The sequence below is a fragment of the Arctopsyche grandis genome, chromosome 7, assembly GCF_051622035.1.
Source record: "Arctopsyche grandis isolate Sample6627 chromosome 7, ASM5162203v2, whole genome shotgun sequence".
Classification (NCBI taxonomy): Eukaryota; Metazoa; Arthropoda; class Insecta; order Trichoptera; family Hydropsychidae; genus Arctopsyche; species Arctopsyche grandis.
The window spans coordinates 20,811,780-20,832,470 of NC_135361.1; the positions used below are offsets into that span (position 1 = coordinate 20,811,780).

The window sequence follows — 20,691 nt, forward strand, 5'->3', positions numbered from 1 at the left end:
AGTAAAAAGGTACCAGATTTAATTGACTTTTTTATATCCAAAGGAATAGCCCCAAACCACATTGAGGTCGAAGGAATAGAGGACCTTACTTCTGATCACACACCAGTGCTGATGACACTGAGCACACTGGTAATTAAAAGAATAAGGAGACAGAACCTGACAAATAAACGCACTAACTGGGATATGTTCAGAAAAAAACTAGACCAATCAATAAATTTAATAGTGAAACTTAAAACTATAGAAGATCTCGAACTACACACTCAAAATTTTATTGACTCTGTACGAGAGGCTGCGAAAGAAGCTACACCTGTACCAAAAGAAAAACCAGACCAAATCATTAATTACCCCATGGAAATTAGACAATTGATTAAAGAAAGACGTAGAACAAGACGAATATGGCATAGAACCAGAAATATTGCAGACAAAAGAGAATTTAACCACATAAGTAACAAAGTTAACCGACTTATTAAAGAGCACAAACAAAATTGTTTTGAAAAATATTTGGAAGGTTTGGGCCCTGCAGCTGATAAAAATCATTCACTATGGAAAGCAACTAGAAAATTCAAACGACCAATTCTACAAATACCACCTCTGAAAAATGCGCAAGGAGAGTGGATAAGAAGCAACAAAGAAAAAGCTGAGCTATTTGCACAACACTTAGAGACAGTATTCCAACCACACAATATTCAATCTGATGCTGATTATACACCAATGTATCAACCACAGCAACTAATCAAAACTGTCACCCCTATGGAAGTAGCTAAAGAAATAGATGACAACATAAATCCTAAAAAGGCACCTGGAATTGACGAAATCTCACCGGGACTATTCAAGGAACTTTCGAAAAAGGCTATTATCATGCTAACATACTTATACAATGCATGTTTCCGGCTCAAGCATGTGCCAGAGTGCTTCAAAACTGCTCAAATCATAATGTTGAAGAAACCAGAAAAGTCACCCGAACAAGTAACATCATACAGACCAATATCCTTGTTGCCTGCAATCTCTAAGCTATTCGAAAAACTATTATTAAAAAGACTCAAGCCCTTAATCGATGTTCCCGACTTCCAATTTGGATTTAGGTCGAAACATTCTACCATCGATCAAGTGCACCGTGTTATTTCAAAAATAGAGCAATCGCTAGAGGAAAAAAAGTATTGTCCGGCTGTATTTCTTGATGTCTCACAGGCCTTCGACAGGGTATGGCACGAAGGACTTATCCACAAAATCAGCAAGTCATTACCTGGAAATTATGTCAAATTACTGGAATCATACTTATCCGGACGCAAATTCAGAGTTGCTCATGAGGAGGCATTCTCTAACTTTTTCACAGCCTCTGCAGGAGTACCACAGGGAAGCGTAATAGGGCCTATACTGTACCTGATATACACTGCTGACATCCCGACAAGCGAAGAGACATTCATTGGAACATTTGCAGATGACACAGTCATTATGTCATCGAGCGAGTCACAGGAGGAAGCATTCGAACGCCTGCAGCGTGCACTGGACAAGATCAGCAAATGGACCAAGGACTGGAAAATGAAACTCAACGAGCTAAAATCAATGCAGGTCACATTTGCACTGCGACGAAATAGTGTCAGCACTCAGACTTTCATAAACGGAATCCAAGTTCCACAAGCTTTGTCAGCTAAATATTTAGGACTGCATCTTGACTCAAGGCTTACGTGGAGGCATCACATTAAAAAAAAAATAGAACAGATTCGAATTAAACAAAGAGAAATGCATTGGCTAATAGGAAGACACTCCAAATTAGACCTACAATGCAAAAAACTGATATACCAGGCAATCGTGAAGCCAATATGGACATATGGCATACAACTGTGGGGATGCAGTAAGCCATCCAATATCGAAAAAATGCAAAGATGTCAAAACCAGTTTTTGAGGATTATCACCGATGCATATCGCTTCGTCACAAATGAAGAGATCCACAAGGACCTTAAAATCAAAAAAGTAAAAGAAGTCATCCGAGAATGCGCCGGGAGGCACGAGTTGAGACTGCACCGTCACCCTAACATAGAAGCGTTGCAGCTATTAGACACAACTCACCAGCAGAGGCGTTTAAAGCGAAAAAAGCCTCACGAATTGGTGTTCTGAATGTGAGAGATTCAGAAGCCCAATTCACAATTTTGGGGACGGAGTGATGATTCCGTAGTGCCCGTACATGATCTGAAGAGCAACGATATCGCTGGTGATGATTTATCGGAAATCGATAAGATGGCACCAAAAAAAAAAAAAAAAAAAAAAAAAAAAAAAAAAAAAAAAAAAAATTTAATGAAATTTATTGGCTTTTTTTATCTAAAAACCACCCAAAATTTCGAAAGAAAACATTCTTTGAACTATTTACCATACGCATTTGAGGATAGATAAAATGAGGGAAGCCACCTTAAATGAATAGTCATCTCTAAATTCACATGTTAAAATTTGATAGTTTTTTGACGTAGGTATACATACGGTTTTTACGGTTTTACGGTTTACGGTTTTTGTAAAATCAAAGATATTGAATAGGATAAATGGCAGTTTTTATATAATATAAAAAAATACATCATAATTTCGACAAATAAGAATATTTGTTAATTTATAAATATTTGAACTACCAATATTAGGACACAACTTTTTTTTAGTAAGGAATAAAGCGGGAGGGGGGTGGGGTCGTAAAAAATTAAACACCAACCTGGTTCTTTTTTTTATTTAGCACTACACCACTGTTTGTAAGTATTTGAGCCAGCAGATTCGACTATTCGAAGCGGTTTTATTATATGTATGTCCGAAGCTTCTTTCTGCAGCTTTCACTGCTCTCTCACCTCTGCCTGGCTGCAATATTTATTTATCGAGCGTACAGGGGGGCTATAGAGTTGTGGTCAACGATGGAGAAAATCCAGAAATAACCAACCGGGGGCCCGTCGTTCGTCGGCTGGTTCCGGCGTGTAAACACAACATAGTTGCTGAAATTCACAACATCGCCGATCTAATATTAGAGGAGTGCAGATGGCGACCAACAAATCGTTAGGTAAGTAGCGATTTGCCGCAACTACACCTATGATCTCAAGAGTGGCGATGAGACCGATGGAAGATGGGATATGAACTGTTGGAATGGTAAATTGTGTCTGCAATAAATCACAGGTGATGAAAATCGATGCGTAAGCAACGGCGTGTAAAGTTGTGAATGGGATTAATCATTCATCATGCGAGTTTGTTGGCCATATATTTGCTATGAAATCATATTATTCAAATCGATAAAATGTATATGTTGAAGTGTTTCCCCCCCAGTTGTAATATATTTTGACTAGTTAGAATATATTTAATCTAACCTGGTTCCAACCGCCGTTATAGTTGAAGTTTATTTTCAGTTGTAATATATTTTGACTAGTTGGAATATATTTCGTCTAACCCATTTAAGTTGATTCATATGGCGAATTACATTCCAACTGGTCAAAATATATTATAACTGAAAATACAGTTCAACTATAAGTTGGTACCAGGTTAGATGGGGAGGTTAGGTTTTCGTGAAAACGTCACTCGACTAGTAAATTGAGTTGAAAAGTAACATTTCAGTTTTGAACACATTCTTAGAGTTATCTTATTATCTTACTTCTATTCGTAATACCTAGCAAAAAGTAGAACTTGCGACAAAAATGAATTCACTGGGAGGGGGGATCATGTACTTAAAGAAGCTCCACATTTTTGTGATCTTTCAGCTTCCGATTTGATATCCTCACTGAAGTGAGGATATCCGATAGAACTGGTATATGTATGTTCTCAATGAGCAGCTCAAATAGACAATTCGTACAGAAATTCGAACTTTAGGGCTTCAAATATTAACTAATGTTAAGAAAAATGCAATCAAAAGAGACTCGCATTGGGAGGTGGCAACGAGAAATGGATTTTATTTAAAAGATATCATTTTATATACCAATTGAAGCAAATATCTACTATACGTCCTTGTATATAATATCTTTGAAATTAGTTTATTTATAAAAAAAGTTATTGATTCCTATATTATGATATTTGGCTAATTCTGTAGATACATTTACCTGTAAATACATACATTATAAAGTTTGTATTGTATTTATTAATTTATTTCTCCAGCTCCAGGACTCCAGGTGTGTTGGGCATATTTAAATGTGATTGTTAATTCGTACGATCTTATTATTTTGAAAAGTTTCTGCTAATTTTTTTTCAAATATGGGAATCACTGTAAAATTTATTATCAATCCAAGGATAAAATGTCATCAAAAACACTCTAAGGGGTAAGTTGCGCGAAGGATCGTGACGGCACAGATTAGACGTGCCAACGGTTTTTGCATGTGCAAAGCTATCTAAGAAAAAAACGTGCCGCGTACCACTATGTGTGTCTGCACCTTTAGACGCCTGGAGATGGTGAATATTATGAAGAGACTGAGTTACGTGTGTTAGATTTGTGAATAAAGTACTCAATTGATACCCAGAAGAATGTGGAGTATGAAAACAAGGACACTGAATGGATTTGACCTCTTTTCGATATCACACACTTCTAATAAATATCACGTCGAGAATTTTCAGTTCAAACGTATAGCCTTCCCTTTTACTTAAGGCAGCTTTTACGTTATGTCTAACTGATTGGATTCTATCAAGTTTCATTATTAGATTTTAGTATAATGTTTGTTTCAAATTCAAAGTCATAATTCTAAATCAAGGGGCGGGGTCGCATTTAAGAAAAAAAAATAAAGTGAAAATTACATGCGAGTGGTAATTAATAGATTGATAATCACATTTAAGAGTACAATACATATGTATGTATGTATTCAGGAAAATATCAAATTGTTTTACTAGTGAACTTAGTTCAGAAACCAATAAAAGAATAGAGGAAAGTGGGTAAGTGGGTCCGTAACCAGATAAAGTATCATGGAAATTTTTAGTCCATAGACAGACACAAAATGAATGGATTCGATAGTAGTACGAAAAGCGCCAGGAAAACTCCGAGCCGTTTTCCTTTTACGAAATCGTGAAAGTGTACACCCTGCACTGTGGAGCTATTTTTACAGCGTCTTTCAAACGGGGGCTCGCAACGTAAGTCGACAACTCGTCCAATTAGCGGGTCACCGTTTGTTGGTTTCGATAACGTTGTTAATTGGAGGTGAACGCTCGATGTCAACTCTTTTGATTTTTGAGCACCTTGAGACGTTTCTTTCGCTTATAGCGATCGAAAACCCAGTACCGATTATTCATATATGTACAAATATCACAATATTACTGTCGAAGAGTTCACTCTGGTCCGTTCACGAGCTAACTAATTTTTTCATACACCAACTATTTGGATTTAGCTTAAGTGCTAACTGTCAAAACCTATCTTCAAATAGACACACCGACTGTCACATGAAACTTTTGACGGCCAAAACTAGACTGACATGGAGGAGGATGCTGACATAAAATAGCAATAGACCTCTCCATTGTCCGAGAAAACAAGAGAGCAAAAAAAATGTTTGAGAATAGTGAACCATTGTTTTTAGTCGTCGAGTATCTTGTCCCCCGGTCTCTGGTCAAAACTTTTCAGGTGCCAAAACCTTTGAGATATCAAAACTTCAATTAGTTAAAAGGAAAATCCTATGGAAACCACATTACAACGGTATTATAATTCTCATTTCCGGCATTTTTTATAATATTGCAACCCAAGGAAGATGGGACAAACGATTGAGAATATACAAACTAATGCCTAATAGTTTGTGCATGAACATACTGCATAGTTCCTTTGGCAATTTGTTCTTTTGTGTACACTATAACTGGCTTGATTGGTTCGTGTATGAAACAAATTGTATGTTCATGAAGGAACGAAATGTACACGCGGAAATATCCTTTTGCAACTGCAACAAAAATAATGACCCAATCAACCTAAGGCGCATACGGGTTTGGTGCAAACGATCGACAAGCGCCAGACAGACTGAACCACAAATTAACTGGATGGCTGCTTTAAACGCAATTCTCGACTTCACGAATGATAGATTGCACATCAGATGACGAGTAACCTTTCGATGTGCACAGATGCAATTATTAAAATGGTAATTATTAAAATTGAGTTGGATCTTTCTGGCGAGTTTAATAAGGCAAAATTCGGAACTAAAGTATCAGAAGCACAGAACGTATACAGGGTAGATATGTATGCCGGGACTTCGGGTAGATTTCGCTTAGTGTAAGTGCGAGCAGTGCGCACGCATAAGGTACACGTGTCGTTAATCTGTGGTTCAGTCTGTCTGGCGCTTGTCGATCGTTTGCACCGCATCGGGCGCATACATACAGAGAGGTACGCGTTTTGTTTTTTTTTAGATACTTTTGAACATGTTGCATAGTAAATAACTTATTAGTGAACTGAAAACGTATGTGAGGATGTATGAAAGTTTGTAATACGAAGTCTATATATGAGATAGTGTGGAAAAAGTAACTGTTATAACCGCGTATGGATAGCTAGCTGTCATCGTTCCGATCTGACCCAAGATTCCAATATAAATTTTAGTTCGTTAATTATTAAATTTATCTAATTTCATGTAATATTTGAAGAAATATAGGAGAAACTTGTCGAAATAATAATAATAATATCGTACGAATTAACAGGACCTAAAGAAATGCCCTTCCCAACTGGAAACCACGAGCACGTGCATAGCGTATGATTAATTGTGTTTCCGCCCTTAGTATTTGTGGGGAATTGTTGGTTTTGCCACTCAAGGAAATTTAGGAGATCGACTTGAAAGTGGATGACGAGTTGCCCATAATTGGTCAACATTTGTTTAGCATAGCATACATAACAAAGCGAGATGTATTATTACATCTCTTAAAAGCATACGGTAGCAGACAAATTTCACAAGGCACAGGTCTTACATATATTTTACTATTTTACGACCTATAAATGAATTCGAATTGAATATTGCATGAAAGCCTACATACGTACATACAAGTGCACGCAGTAGCTATATCTGTCAATTATACATACGTGTATAGTCGAGTAATCAAAAAAAATACTTAATAACCATTCCAATGCATACACGAGATAATCTAATACGTAATTACGTACAAACACACATAAGTCGTTATTAACGTGAAAATTGTTGTCATTAGAACATGTACATATGTACACACATCAATGCAATTCCGGTTTAATTTAACTAAAACACATTCAAAAACTTTATTTTACTTTTATACTGCAAAACGATAAACGTAGTACATACATATATTGCAATTAAAGTCAGTTGATTTCGTATCTCGAGAGACGTTCGGTATGCGAGAAACAATGGTTGTTTTATCCAACACGTTCGGAACGCGCGACCGTTTCAGATCGGTCCATTGTCATTCTGAAATACCCAAGCCCTTGGAATTCGGTAATTTCTTAACACACTATTATGCTGAAAAAGACACGCGACAAAGACGTACGTTTTTATCTATCCGCGGATGCCGGAAGGACGGCTAATGAAACGGGCTATTTATAAGGGAGATCATCAACGACGGTGAAGAGGTGAAGATGAGCCGCTCCTAATGAATGACGTTTCCACCCGAAAAAACAAATCGACTTCGAGTTGCGCGACTCTCTCTCTCAGATCATCCGAAAACTTCAAAAAAGTCGAAAAACAGCGTGGTTATAAACTAGAGATGTTTCCGCATAGGACGTGTCAAGCGCGTCCGGTGTGGAGCTGCATATCTACTTTATACGATTAATTTTCCTGTAAAAGCAATAAATAGGGTTTGTATGTTGAAAGTCAAAGGGTCAGAGTAGACGTCTGATTTTATTGTATTTAAAGTTGTCTATAAAGAAAGCAGCGCAAGTCGATAACTTTAATTTGTTTTACAGTAATGTATTAGCTCAATACATTGTATTCAATCGATGCCCAATGAAGTATTCAATATATAGGTACATAATTGGAAGTAGCAATTACTAGAACTAGGATTGAATCTGAACCATTCTAACTGCTAAATATGTATATCATAAAAATACCTAGTTATATAAGGGGTTTTCCAATGAGACGTAACTAACAACATATTTTACCGAAAGCTCTTAAATAATGATTCCGCAGTTAGAATTTGCATGTGTGAAAGCCAGTGTAGCTCAATATATTGTCTTTTAGGTACAGTATAATACTTTCATTTATTTTATTGGGAATTTTTTGATAAAATTATAATATTACTATCCTATAACAGTATATATTTCGACTCAAACAAGCGGCTTTTCATTAAAATTTTACTTTTCTATATAGTAATTGTAAAACAAGAAGAAATAAAGAGGCGTATGAAATTAAGATGGAGTGCATTTGAGCGAATGAATGCCGTTTTCAATTTTAAAATGCTACTGTGCCTGAAGAAAAAGATCTTTGATCAATATGCCAAACTTAAACATCGAACGTTAGGATGCTGCATAAGGTCCAGTGCACTCAAATAAGTATGGAACGCTGTGTGCTTGGCATGACGAGGAGAGATATAAAACGGAATACGTGGGTCAGAAATATGACAAAGGTGGTTGATATAATTGTGAGAGTAAAGAGATTGAAATAGCAATGGGTGGGTCACGTAGTTAGAAGAATGGACACGGAGGAATGGTTAGTTCAATACTCCGCGGTCATAAAATAAGATGGAAAAAAGATAGAATGACAGTGATACATACATAAGTCCACAAGGATCTATGGACTTTAGACTTGTACATAAAATTTAACAAATTGTACATACATACATAATACTGAAGATTTGTAACGCAGGTAGGATGATTTTTTTTTGCCAATTTTAAGGAACCGTTTCAACAATTATCAGATAAAATTGGCAAACTCTGATAAGAAACGATCGACTTGGACTCAAAAACACCCAAGTCTGACCAGCAGTATAGCGGGCTCAAACCCAATAATCACTTGGTGCTAAACATATACGCTACTACCGAGCCATATTTAAAAACTGAAATATTTTGCTGGTCAATATTTTAAAATTGAAATATTTTGAATGAATAGCACTGTTCGACAAATGACGACATTTTTTTGGTTCAGAGACGAGATATGACTTTTCTTATAGATCTATGCCCAATGGACACGAATCTGGTAATAAAAAATGTTGATTGGCTCGAGATTCGGAGATATATGTATGTGTTTTTTAAATCGCGCGATTTTTCTATATCTTGGTGTTGTTCGGTAGAAAAAATTTCAAAATTTGTCTTTTTCAAAAAAGTTTTTAAAAATTTCAAAAAAGTCTCAAAATTTGTCTTTTTCAAAAAAGTTTTTAAAAATTTCAAAAAAGTCTCAAAATTTGTCAATTTCCTGTTCAAAATGAATATTGGAAACTATAGTCGGGTATTTTATCTTTCATTTGTAGTACTTTTCAGCTTTCAAATCTCTCTAAGTAGTCGTTCAGTTGAAATCAAAAGTCAAAAGTACGTATTTTCACTTGGGATTTTTTCCCACTGTTAATACTATTTTATATTGAGTATTTTCTAATGAAACATGTTTATTGGGATAGTGCTCTGACCACACTATTTTTTATTTTTATTTCCAATTAAAAGAGTTAATTGGAAGTGTGCTGAATTTTAAATCGGTAAAATTGCGATCAATAAGATAAGTCATATCTCGTCTCTGAACCATTTTTCGTGTCGAACAGTGTAATCATTCATATGGAAAAATCATTCACCGGGACTAGAACTCATTCATGACCTATGTACATACATATGTATGGTCGATAGCTAATTGATTGGTCGCATATGCATCCACTTATCTTATTCTAAACGAAATATGGCCGAGAATCAATCAATCGATTAGTCGAATCAAATCGTGATATTAGTCATAGATCATTTTCCTAAAGAGCTTGCACCGATAAAATAAATTCAAAAGGGTCTTGCGTTGCCAAAAGAGAGACCTTGAGAATGGCAAAATTAAATTATTCATTTTATATGGAGAAAATCGCACGTGTAAACACGTCAATCGCGAACCCGAATAATGATCATTATTTGACCGAACGACTTCCTATGATTTATTTCCGTTGCATTTCCACACGCCACTTATTTTAATGTTCGTCGGATATTTACACCGGCCGTTTCCTAGTCGATCCGGTTAGAAATGTGTTGAATGCGAACCCGGGAATATATATATATATATATACATACATACATATATAAAATATATTATATTAACTAACACCCGCCGGAATGCAGGATGTTGTGAATCAAGACGAAACGATGGCTTCTCAAATATGAACCTGTCAAACAGAATTACCTGTATGTCGGAAAACTAACTCCTTTCACTCCAAACACGCCTAGATATATTTTTTCTTTGAATTGCTCTATTAATGTGCTTCCTTTACACCTGTGAACTATGTCAAATGTATTTATGAATGAATTTATTTTAATGGTGACTCTGCTCGTGCCGGAGCGTCGACACGATGATAATGCATCATCCTTGCACGTCAATGCTTCAGGATAGAATTACATACAAATTACATACAAATTTGGTTACAATGTACACAATTTCGTGGAAAGATTTGAATAGTGTAATTTCGATAAGTCATAATTCGGGCACGTGCTCTCCAAATAAATATATGAAGTATTCAATTAGGCTTAACGGGTTGTATTAGTATATGTCATTCATATTGTCAATTCTAAGACGGACATTTCCGTTGCACTGAGTTGAAGACTAATCGGACACTCCTGTCTGAAATTTAATATACACTGGGACTGTTGGGTAGTTGACTATACCAATATACCCTCATATATGTACAGGTATACATTTATGTACATATGTAAAACCTTTCAAAAAAAATTAATTTCGCAATGTATCAGGTGTTTGTAAATCACACACACACACACATGCACCTAAAATCGACATCATTTACACATTCTACAATTCTGAAAAATTTATTGATGAAATCGAACATGCACAGTTGCCTTTACAGATCGCTCCAAAGCGACAAGTGTACTAATACAGATACAACACAATAATAAAATTAATACAAGCATTTTTATACAATGCGAATTCATACAAAAATCATCCACAGTGACATCTATGGAGAAATTTTTGCTTGAGATTGGCAAGAGAGATTGAGGAAATACCAATTTATAGGAATCGTTTCAATGAAAAGATCGACCTATAGTCACAAAACAAAGTCTGGCCAATAGCTACTAGTGGAAATCGAACCGTGACTACTCCGCTTGAACGCATAGTATGCTAACCACTAGTCCATGTTGCTGGTTTTTCATGGCTATATTTCACCAAAACGTTCAAATTTATAAAGGGAAGGGATAGTAGCAAATTATATTTATAATTCAATTATTTAAATTGCATTAGAATTAAGCGCGTCTTTTAATTTATTTCAAATATTTAAAAATCAGAAAAAAGTATCTACATATGTACATACATATTGTCAAATTCTCTTGCTTAAATATAATATTAAAAAAATCTTTAGATATGTGTACATATGCACACGAAATCTAAGCGTATACTGCCAACTGAAACTGGAGAGGGGAATACAAACTTATTTCAATAGATGGCGATAAAAATTATTAAGAAAATTTCAATTCGAATAAGTGAAGTAAGGAGAGACTAGTAAAAATTGAAAATTCGTATAATCGAGGTGCGGATGATGGAGCTATAATGCCAGTGGTGGATCAACTCGGTAGGGGGGCCTAAACGCAATTTTATTTTTGGGGCCTCTTCTCCCTCAAATAAAAAAAAATCCCATTTTTTTTATACATTTAAAGATAATTATCAACTTTAAATAAAGTTGAAAAAGTTTGAATAATTTGTTATATTTTCGTACACCCACGCATTGGGTGTGTAAGCCCATGTGAGCGTCTAGTATGTCTGTGGGAGGATCCGCTACTGCATATATTGTAGTAAAAGCTTTATTTTAAATGTAAACGAAATGAAAATAAATCTAAAGTGCGCTGAAGGCAATTTTTTTTATTATTTATTTTAAATATTACAATTTTTTTTTTTAATATTCTGACTTCATCTAATATTAAAATAATTCGTTAATAAGAAATATGTATGTGTACTGTCTAAATTATAACTGGAGATGTAAAATTGCATTGTAATATATTTTAAATTTATGAAATTCACTAAATAAATGTATGGATATAAAAAAACTCGGAATACGAAAGCAACAAAATATTTAATTAAAATTTACGAGCAACGAGCCAATTTTAATTAATTGAGCCTATTTTAATAAAAACTATTTGATTCCCCCTTTTATATATGTATATGTACATACATATGTGTGGCGGCGGTCTCCGTGACGAGACAGAATGTTAAACGACAGAAAACGCAAATATCGGAAGGTAAAGATCGAAAATCGAAAGATCTTAAGTCGAAATATCAAAAAAAAAGGTGCATGGTAAACGGTACATACTCACATACATACTCGCTTAATTTGCGCGAGCAGGATACAACAGGAACAAGAGGAACAGGCTTTTCCTCCCGTATTAATGTGCGCGCGCAGGATACGGGAGGAAAAGCATGTTCCTCTTGTTCCTGTTGTATCCTGCTCGCGCAAATTAAGTGAGTATGTACCGTTTACCATGCACCATATTTTTTTGATCTTTCGACTTAAGATCTTTAGATTTTCGATCTTTGCCTTCCGATATTTGCGTTTTCTGTAATTTAACATTCTGTCTCGTCACGGAGACCGCCGCCACACATATGTATGTACATATACATATATAAAAGGGGGAATCAAATAGTTTTTATTAAAATAGGCTCAATTAATTAAAATTGGCTCGTTGCTCGTAAATTTTAATTAAATATTTTGTTGCTTTCGTATTCCGAGTTTTTTTAATTGTGTTTTCTGTAATTTAACATTCTGTCTCGTCACGTAGACCCGTGTGGCGGCTATACGACATGGTCGACTTTTGGTCACCATCCTGCGAGTTGGGACCAACTCGGCCAAGTTTACTTTCTTCCCGCCCATCAGATTAAACAGTCGTGCCTTAACATATCCATACGCCCCCATATATATATATATATATATATGTTTATTTAGGTAATTGGATTATTAGTCACATTGCGATCGCCCAAAAGACAATTTTTGCCATGAAAATCGCGAATACGGAATATTTGGCACTCGATTTCTCGTTAGTATGATAGTTATCGTTAGTATGATGGACTTTTCGGCTACCAGATGTTCCGTTATAGAGATTTTAGTGACTTTTGGGCAAGCGCTCTGTGACCAATATAATCACCGAGCCGTTTATTTAAGAACAATATAGAAATATTATCAAAAAATCTCTTCCCACCGAAAGTAAATTAAAATCCTCGAACCAAAAAGAAAGATGCACACATAAAAACATTTCGACTCCGCAATTTGAAATCATTTACATTAATTTAAAAATGCGCGCCATGCCCGTACACGATCGTGCTACGGCCAAACCCCAATGTGACGTGCAACTGTCAAAGCGATCGCCGCGTCGCACCGGGGGATATTTTCGCCGGCATATTTCCCTGAAGCTCTGCGAAAATACGCACATTTCCACCAAGAATCATTAAAACGTCATTGAAGCAAAGGTCGGTAAATGCTCACGGTGCAATAACCTATTAATTGTAAACTATTATTTATTTATCGCAAAGAGCATCCGCCCTAACACTATCGGATGATTCACGTTTGATAATTCGTCACATCACATATGCGACCCAACAAATGCGTTTTAAAACGAATTTCAGTAAAATTCGATTGTTTCGAAGAAACACAAATGTATGAGTATTCCATTGTTTATTTATACGTATATACGTATTGTAATAATTTGAAAATAAAAATATCAATATTAAGAATGTATTATGCAAGAACCTCTATACAATATTTACATAGAAATGGATAAGTTTCAAATAACATTTTTAGTTCTTACGTATTATTTTTAAAAAAAATTTAACAAAGATTACATGCTTGTTTGTAGTGTTATCTTGAAAACTTTTCGATTAGAACTTGTTTGTTGAATTAAAATTTTCGTTACTGACATATTTTTTTAAACCGTTTTATGTTAGTTCTTTATAATATAATATAATTAAATGAGTTTATATTTGACTGAAAAATTAATTTCAGATGTAAAACGGTGGAGCAATTTAACACTGAATATATGTAACTATTTAGTTTATTTATTATCAATAAATTTGTTAACCTCTTAGTCTTTTCCTGTATAATATGAAGAGATTCGTTTAAGATTTAAGTTTGCAAAACGTTTGAATCCACTCCAAATATTTAGTAGACTCTTTAAAGTATGGCTTATAAACTCTAATTTGGGTTCTATTGAAGGTTATAATTTTTTTGCATAATAGCTTAATAGTATATACATATGACGGGCTGAAAGTGACATTTTTAAAAAATCTGGTTTAATTGCTAAAATAATAGCATATATGAAATGCTATTATTTTAGCACTTAAACCAGCTTTTTTTTTAAATGTCACTTGTACCAGTCTGGTTTTCAGTCCGTCATATGTCATCATCATTATTCACAGCTATTTGCCATCCATCACTGGATGAAGGCCTCTCCGACACGCTTTCATTCGTCTCTGTTTTACGCAACTCTTTTCCATCTCACCCTACATATTTTTCTAAATTCGTCCAACCATCTTCCTTTCAACCTTTTACATTCTCTCGGGTACCATTCTAGCACTTCTTTCGTCCATTCTTCTAGATACGTGACCCCGTCCATTGCCATTTCAATCTCTACAATCTTTCCGCTATATCAAGGAGCTCAAATCCCACTGGTTTCTGCTAGCTAGACCTTGGATTTGTGACTCCAGCTCGATCATTTCCTATTAGAGTTTGCCAATTTATCCGATTTTCATTGAAACGGTTCCAACAAATTGGCAACCTTACCCATTTTTCTCGTAAAATCTCAAATTTTAGCAATTTCGAATTTCGCTGAATTGTATACAATGCTGCAAATTTACAAATTTGACCATAGATGTCTCTGTGGATGTTAATTGATATGTATTTACTTTGTATAATACTAGTAATACTTGTATCAAATGTGCAATGTTTCTGGCCAGGAAGGCGCATTGGTGTTACCTGTTAGACTATCCTGGTATAAATTAAAAATAAAATCAACTACCCTTATCAAAAACCATTTTATCAAAGATTGTCAGCTATCTGATATGTATAATAATTTAAATGTCTATCATTAGATGTGGAAAGCAACAGCAGGTGTGAATTTGCCAGTAGCGGATGCCCACGACGATGATTGGGAGACGGATCCCGATTTCGTAAACGATGTTACTGAAGAAGAACAAAGATGGGGGTCGAAGACCGTCGACGGATCGGGACGATCGGTAGCTGCCGTTGAGTAAGTACTACACATATAAAATTTTACTACAGTACTGTTTTTCAATATTGTGTGTTTATAAATGGTCAATTTTCAGTATGAGTAAGCTGCGTGAGAACCTTATAGAGTCCGAGGAGCTCGCTAGGAAAAAGCAAATGGAAGATGACGGCCCTCAAGCTTCATACGGGTGTGTACATATACGTCTATTTGTGAACGTTCAAGATCGAGCGGTGAATTAATACAAAAATTTTCAGCTATGGTGGAAAATTCGGCGTGCAAAAAGATCGAATGGATAATTCGGCCATGGGTCACGACTACATCGGCAAAGTTGAGAAGCACTCGTCTCAAACCGACCACAGTACTGGTTTTGGCGGAAAATTCGGCGTGCAAAAAGATAATATGGATAAGGTGATGGTGCAACTATATGCTATTAAAATTTTAATCTTAAATACAATATGCAAATATATGTACATTGTCGGTTATATAGAGTGCCGTCAGCTGGGATCACAAAGAAACCATTGAAAAGCACACGTCACAAAAAGATTACAGTTCAGGTTTTGGTGGAAAATACGGAGTGGAAACAGACCGAGTCGATAAGTCGGCCGTCGGATGGGATCACATCGAGCAAGTGCAAAAACACGAGTCCCAAAAAGGTATTACACATTCATATATGTGATGATTTCCAGTTATTAAACGGTTTATATTCATATGATTTCTTTTGTAGATTATACCGTCGGTTTCGGTGGAAAATTTGGTGTTCAATCCGACAGGCAAGATAAGTCTGCTGTCGGTTGGGATCATCATGAAGCACCGCAAAAGCATGAAAGCCAAACTGATCACAATAAGGTTTGAGTTGATATACATATATTTTATTTTGCATACATAGATATATTTAGCCAGCAGCATAGCTCGGTCGTCAAGCTTCTGCCTAACACCGAGAGGCGCTGGCTTCGATCCCATGAGCTGACCTCGATTGAAAATAATTTTTTTGAGTATATCTGTAGTGCTGCTGGTCAGACCTGGATATTTGTGACTGTAGGTAGATCGTTTCCTATCAGAGTTTGCCAATTTCTCTGATTTCATTGTTGAAACGGTTCCCGATTAAATTGGCTAAAAACCTTCCTACCTACTATGTCACCACTATTTGCGTATGATTAATGTACAATAAATTTTATGTACAATTCATAGATGTCTCGTTAATTTGCGAGTTTTCAGTGTCTCGTAATTTAGCGACCTGTGTAATAAAAATGCTGCATTGTTTGTAATTGGCCAGGAAGGCGCATTGGGGTTTACCTGTAAGGCCTTCCTGGTATAAAAAATGTAATAAAATAAATAAATAAATACAAGGAAGGCCTAATAGGTAGACTACAACGCGCCTAGACAATTAATTACAAAAATTGTGGCATTTTCATTACAATAAATCGCTGTGTTTCGAAAGGCTAAAGAACACGAAATTAACAATTAACTAATTAATCCATAGAGACATCTATGGATTTAGACTTACATAAATGTTAACATATTGTACATAAATCAAATTCAGATATTTGTGACATCGGGTAGGATGATTTTTGTCAATTTGATGGAGGAACTGTTTCAACAATGAAATCAGATAAGTTGGCAAATTCTGATAAGAAACGATTGACTTGGAGTCACAAATATCCAAGTCTGACCAGCAGTATTAAAGATAAGCACGGGATCGAACCCGGTAACCTCTCGGTGCTAAACATAAACGCAACCACCGAGCCATACTGCTGGCTATATATTATATTGATTAACTCTCTTCCATTTGAGCCTTACAGGGATGCTTTGTATTTGTAGTTGTTTCTTACGGATACGCGACAATTGGTGCAAGTCCAAAAGGTTCAACGACAAAATGTACCCGAAAATTAGTGCACTGACAAAATGTACCCGCGACAAAATGTTCATGCGACAAAATGTACCCGCGACAAAATGTTCACGCGACAAAATGTCCACGGAAATAATGTTCAAGCGATAAAATGTTCAAAAATCCTAAATTTTCCTATTTTAATGGAAAAAGTACCTTTCAAGTGTATTATACATATTTATCGATGTATATGGTACTTTTTATCATATAGATCGCGGATGTTATTAAATTAGTATAAATTACAGGTGTTCTCAACCGCACCAACATATTCTTATTTAAATTGAACAATTACATTTTAAGTGAATGTCATTGTGACTCATTGAATATCATTTTAAGATGTCATTGAATTAGTTTAAATGTTAGGGGTTCTTAGCCGTATCCAATATTTACTTATTTAAATTGAAAAAAAAAACTTTCTAAGCGTATGAACTGCAGATTACATTGAATTAGTTTATATGGCAGGGCTTCTCAACCGTCTCAAAAATTTTCTTTATTTAAAATGAATAATTTATTTTTAACGTATACATCGCGGGCGTTATTAAATTAGTGTAAATGACAGGTGTTCTCAACCGTATCCAATATTTACTTATTTAAATTGAAAAATAATAATTAACTTTAAAAATTTAGGATTTTTGAACATTTTGTCGCTTGAACATTATTTCCGTGGACATTTTGTCGCGTGAATATTTTGTCGCGGGTACATTTTGTCGCGTGAACATTTTGTCGCGGGTACATTTTGTCAGTGCACTAATCTTCGGGTACATTTTGTCGTTGAACCTTTTGGACTTACACCAATTGTCGTGTAACCGTTTCTTACATATTTATTGAAACTGCCTGTAGGTGCAAGGCATTCCTTATGCTATATATTTTTTTATTTGATATTTTTACTTTATCTGTTATTATTAAATGCTGTTTTTTATGTTTATGTATGGATGTATTTATGTTTATGTTCAAATGTATTTTTTTTTATGTATAATTGATGGGTGTATTATTTTCGTTGTGTATTGATTTGTGTTTAATTGTTATTTTGTTTTTTTTTGTGTTATGTTTTTGACCATTGTGGCGCTTTAGGAATTTCTGTTATGCCACAATGGTCTGTTTAGAATAAAATAAATAAATAAATATTTATTATTTATATGTTCATTATTAATTTATAATTTAATTTGAAAATTATTAGGGCTTTGGTGGAAAATTTGGTGTGCAATCCGACCGTGTTGATAAGTGTGCTGTTGGATTCAACGAACCAGGCGAAAAAGTGGGTACAAATTATATAAAATCAAAACCGGACGTAAGCGGAGCTAAACCATCAGCTTTGAGAGCCCGTTTCGAAAACATGGCCAAAGAGAACGAAGAGGAAGCGCAGAAAAAGATCAAAGAAGGACGAGATAGGAGACTCAAATTGGAAAAAATGGAAAGAGAAGCAGACGCCAATAGAAATGATGTATATTTTCAATCATTTCTATTCATATCATATCGATTGTCTATATTGTTTTGGAATTAATTGTGTTTATTTTTTTTTCAGAAATTTGTTGCTCAAAATCCTTTACCAAGGCCGATACAAAAGCTACCGATCAAAACTGGAAGCGATGCTACTGTGCAAAGTACGATGAAACAATTCACTGCTGCACCTGAAACTAAAAATCCACTACCTCCTGCTAAGATTAAGGTTCTTTTAATAACTAAAATGAAAACCTATATAAATAAAAAAAACTACTTTATTATGATAAATGTACGTCGAATTACAGATAACGGAACAAAATCAAGAAAACGAACCACCGGTTGATAAACCTCAACCACCTTTGGACACTCCAGATATTATTCAAAACACCCAAAAGGCTAACGTTGTCATTCCCGAGAAGCAAAAGGAAAGCCCCGAAGCTGAAGAAATTAGGGAAATTATCGATAGCGAAACAACAAAGGTGGAAAAATAAGAATTTAAATGCAGTTTTTCATTTGAACGTTTAATGATTGAAAAATTATGATGTTTCAGACAACGGTTCAGCCTACGGTGGTTGCCTCACCGGTCGGCTGGACAGACGGAGACGACGGCCAAGACAACGACGACAGTGATGGATACACAGCTGTGGCACTGTACGACTATCAAGCGGCCGCCGATGACGAAATATCCTTTGATCCCGACGATGTAATCACCAATATCGAAATGGTACATAATCAAAGTGCTTATTATATCGTTTGAATCAATCAAATTTCCCTTTTTCAATGTTGTTTTGTTTATTTTAGATCGACGAAGGATGGTGGAGGGGATTGTGTAAAGATCAATTCGGGCTTTTCCCCGCAAACTATGTACAATTGCAACAATAATGATTTTCTCCTCAATAAATCATACAGTTTGCATTTCCATTCCATGTTCAACTACAAATATCATTCTAAGCATTGACCTATCGTTTAATGCTAAACTTTCGACGTACAAAATTACAAGAGAAATCTTGCCTCATTCTAATTATTATTAATATGACGAATCGACGAGTTTCAATTGATTATTTAGTGAAATAATTATATTATTAAATTAAAAAAAAATAAGGAAAATTGACGTACGCAAATGTGAAAGTATTGCTATTTTATATTATAAAATTCGTTGACGCGTGAATATTGTACGCAAATTATAATACAAAAGTATTAAATCTAATATTAAAGTTTCATATAGAGAATTGCTCAAAATTTCAATTGATTTGATGCATATACATATAATACATATTGACATTTTGAAAGGTGACTTATAATTTGGTCAGTGCTTTATTTGCATATAAATTAATGCCGTCTTGCTTTTTGCAACGTTGAATTTTGGCGGCGCTATATTCGTGCCGCAACTTTTCCACTGCTTTTATGTGTTTAAGTTATTTAGAGATTGAATTACTATCGGTCACAATATATCAGTGCAATTATATCAGTCACTGTATTTTTAAAGTTATAGTCATTTTAAATTTTTTTATTTTAAATATATTATATCATAATTCTTATTCGAACAAATTTTTAATTTATGTATGGCCAATTTTATTCATGTGCTCAAAAAGTCTTCTCCGTAGATTACTTTTCGTATTGTATTGGCACGTAATAATTATTTCAGTATTTTAATTGATATATAGACATATTTATCGCACTGCCACGCAATAATAGTTTTATTTTGATTACGTTTATAATTTAAGACGAGTTTTTTATACTACAGTGAAATTTTATTATTCTAAGAGATTATCTACTCGATAATCAATATTTATCCGAATGGTCGTTAGACCGTCTGAATGATTTTGTACTTATTATTAAGTATATTTTTGTCGAATATATGAGTATATCATATTGTTGAATAATAAAATGAATTTTTACAATAATTTAGCATTATTTTATTTTATTTTAACTTGATTCAAAGGTAAGTGTAATTTTGACTGAACCATCGGCATTGAATTAAAATTTAAACACAATTTTTTACCTAAGATTTAGGATTAAACTTAAAAAAATGAATCCATGGGAAAGTAGCCATCATAATATTATTTTTATAATAAAGAATTACTAAAGAGAAGGTAAATAAGTATTG

The 20,691-nt window shown here is 34.7% G+C and overlaps 1 protein-coding gene across 1 annotated transcript; it reads left to right on the forward strand.

Annotated features, from left to right (window-relative positions):
• Window positions 1–13,346: 13,346 nt before the first annotated feature.
• Cortactin (cortactin) lies at window positions 13,347–20,483 on the forward strand. The gene is made up of 11 exons (XM_077435449.1): window positions 13,347–13,505; window positions 15,123–15,280; window positions 15,357–15,446; window positions 15,514–15,667; window positions 15,747–15,912; window positions 15,984–16,105; window positions 18,322–18,585; window positions 18,667–18,810; window positions 18,890–19,063; window positions 19,135–19,308; window positions 19,386–20,483. The coding sequence occupies exons 2-11, from the start codon at window positions 15,123–15,125 to the stop codon at window positions 19,464–19,466; spliced, it is 1,527 nt and encodes a 508-aa protein (XP_077291575.1). The 5' UTR covers window positions 13,347–13,505; the 3' UTR covers window positions 19,467–20,483.
• Window positions 20,484–20,691: the final 208 nt, after the last annotated feature.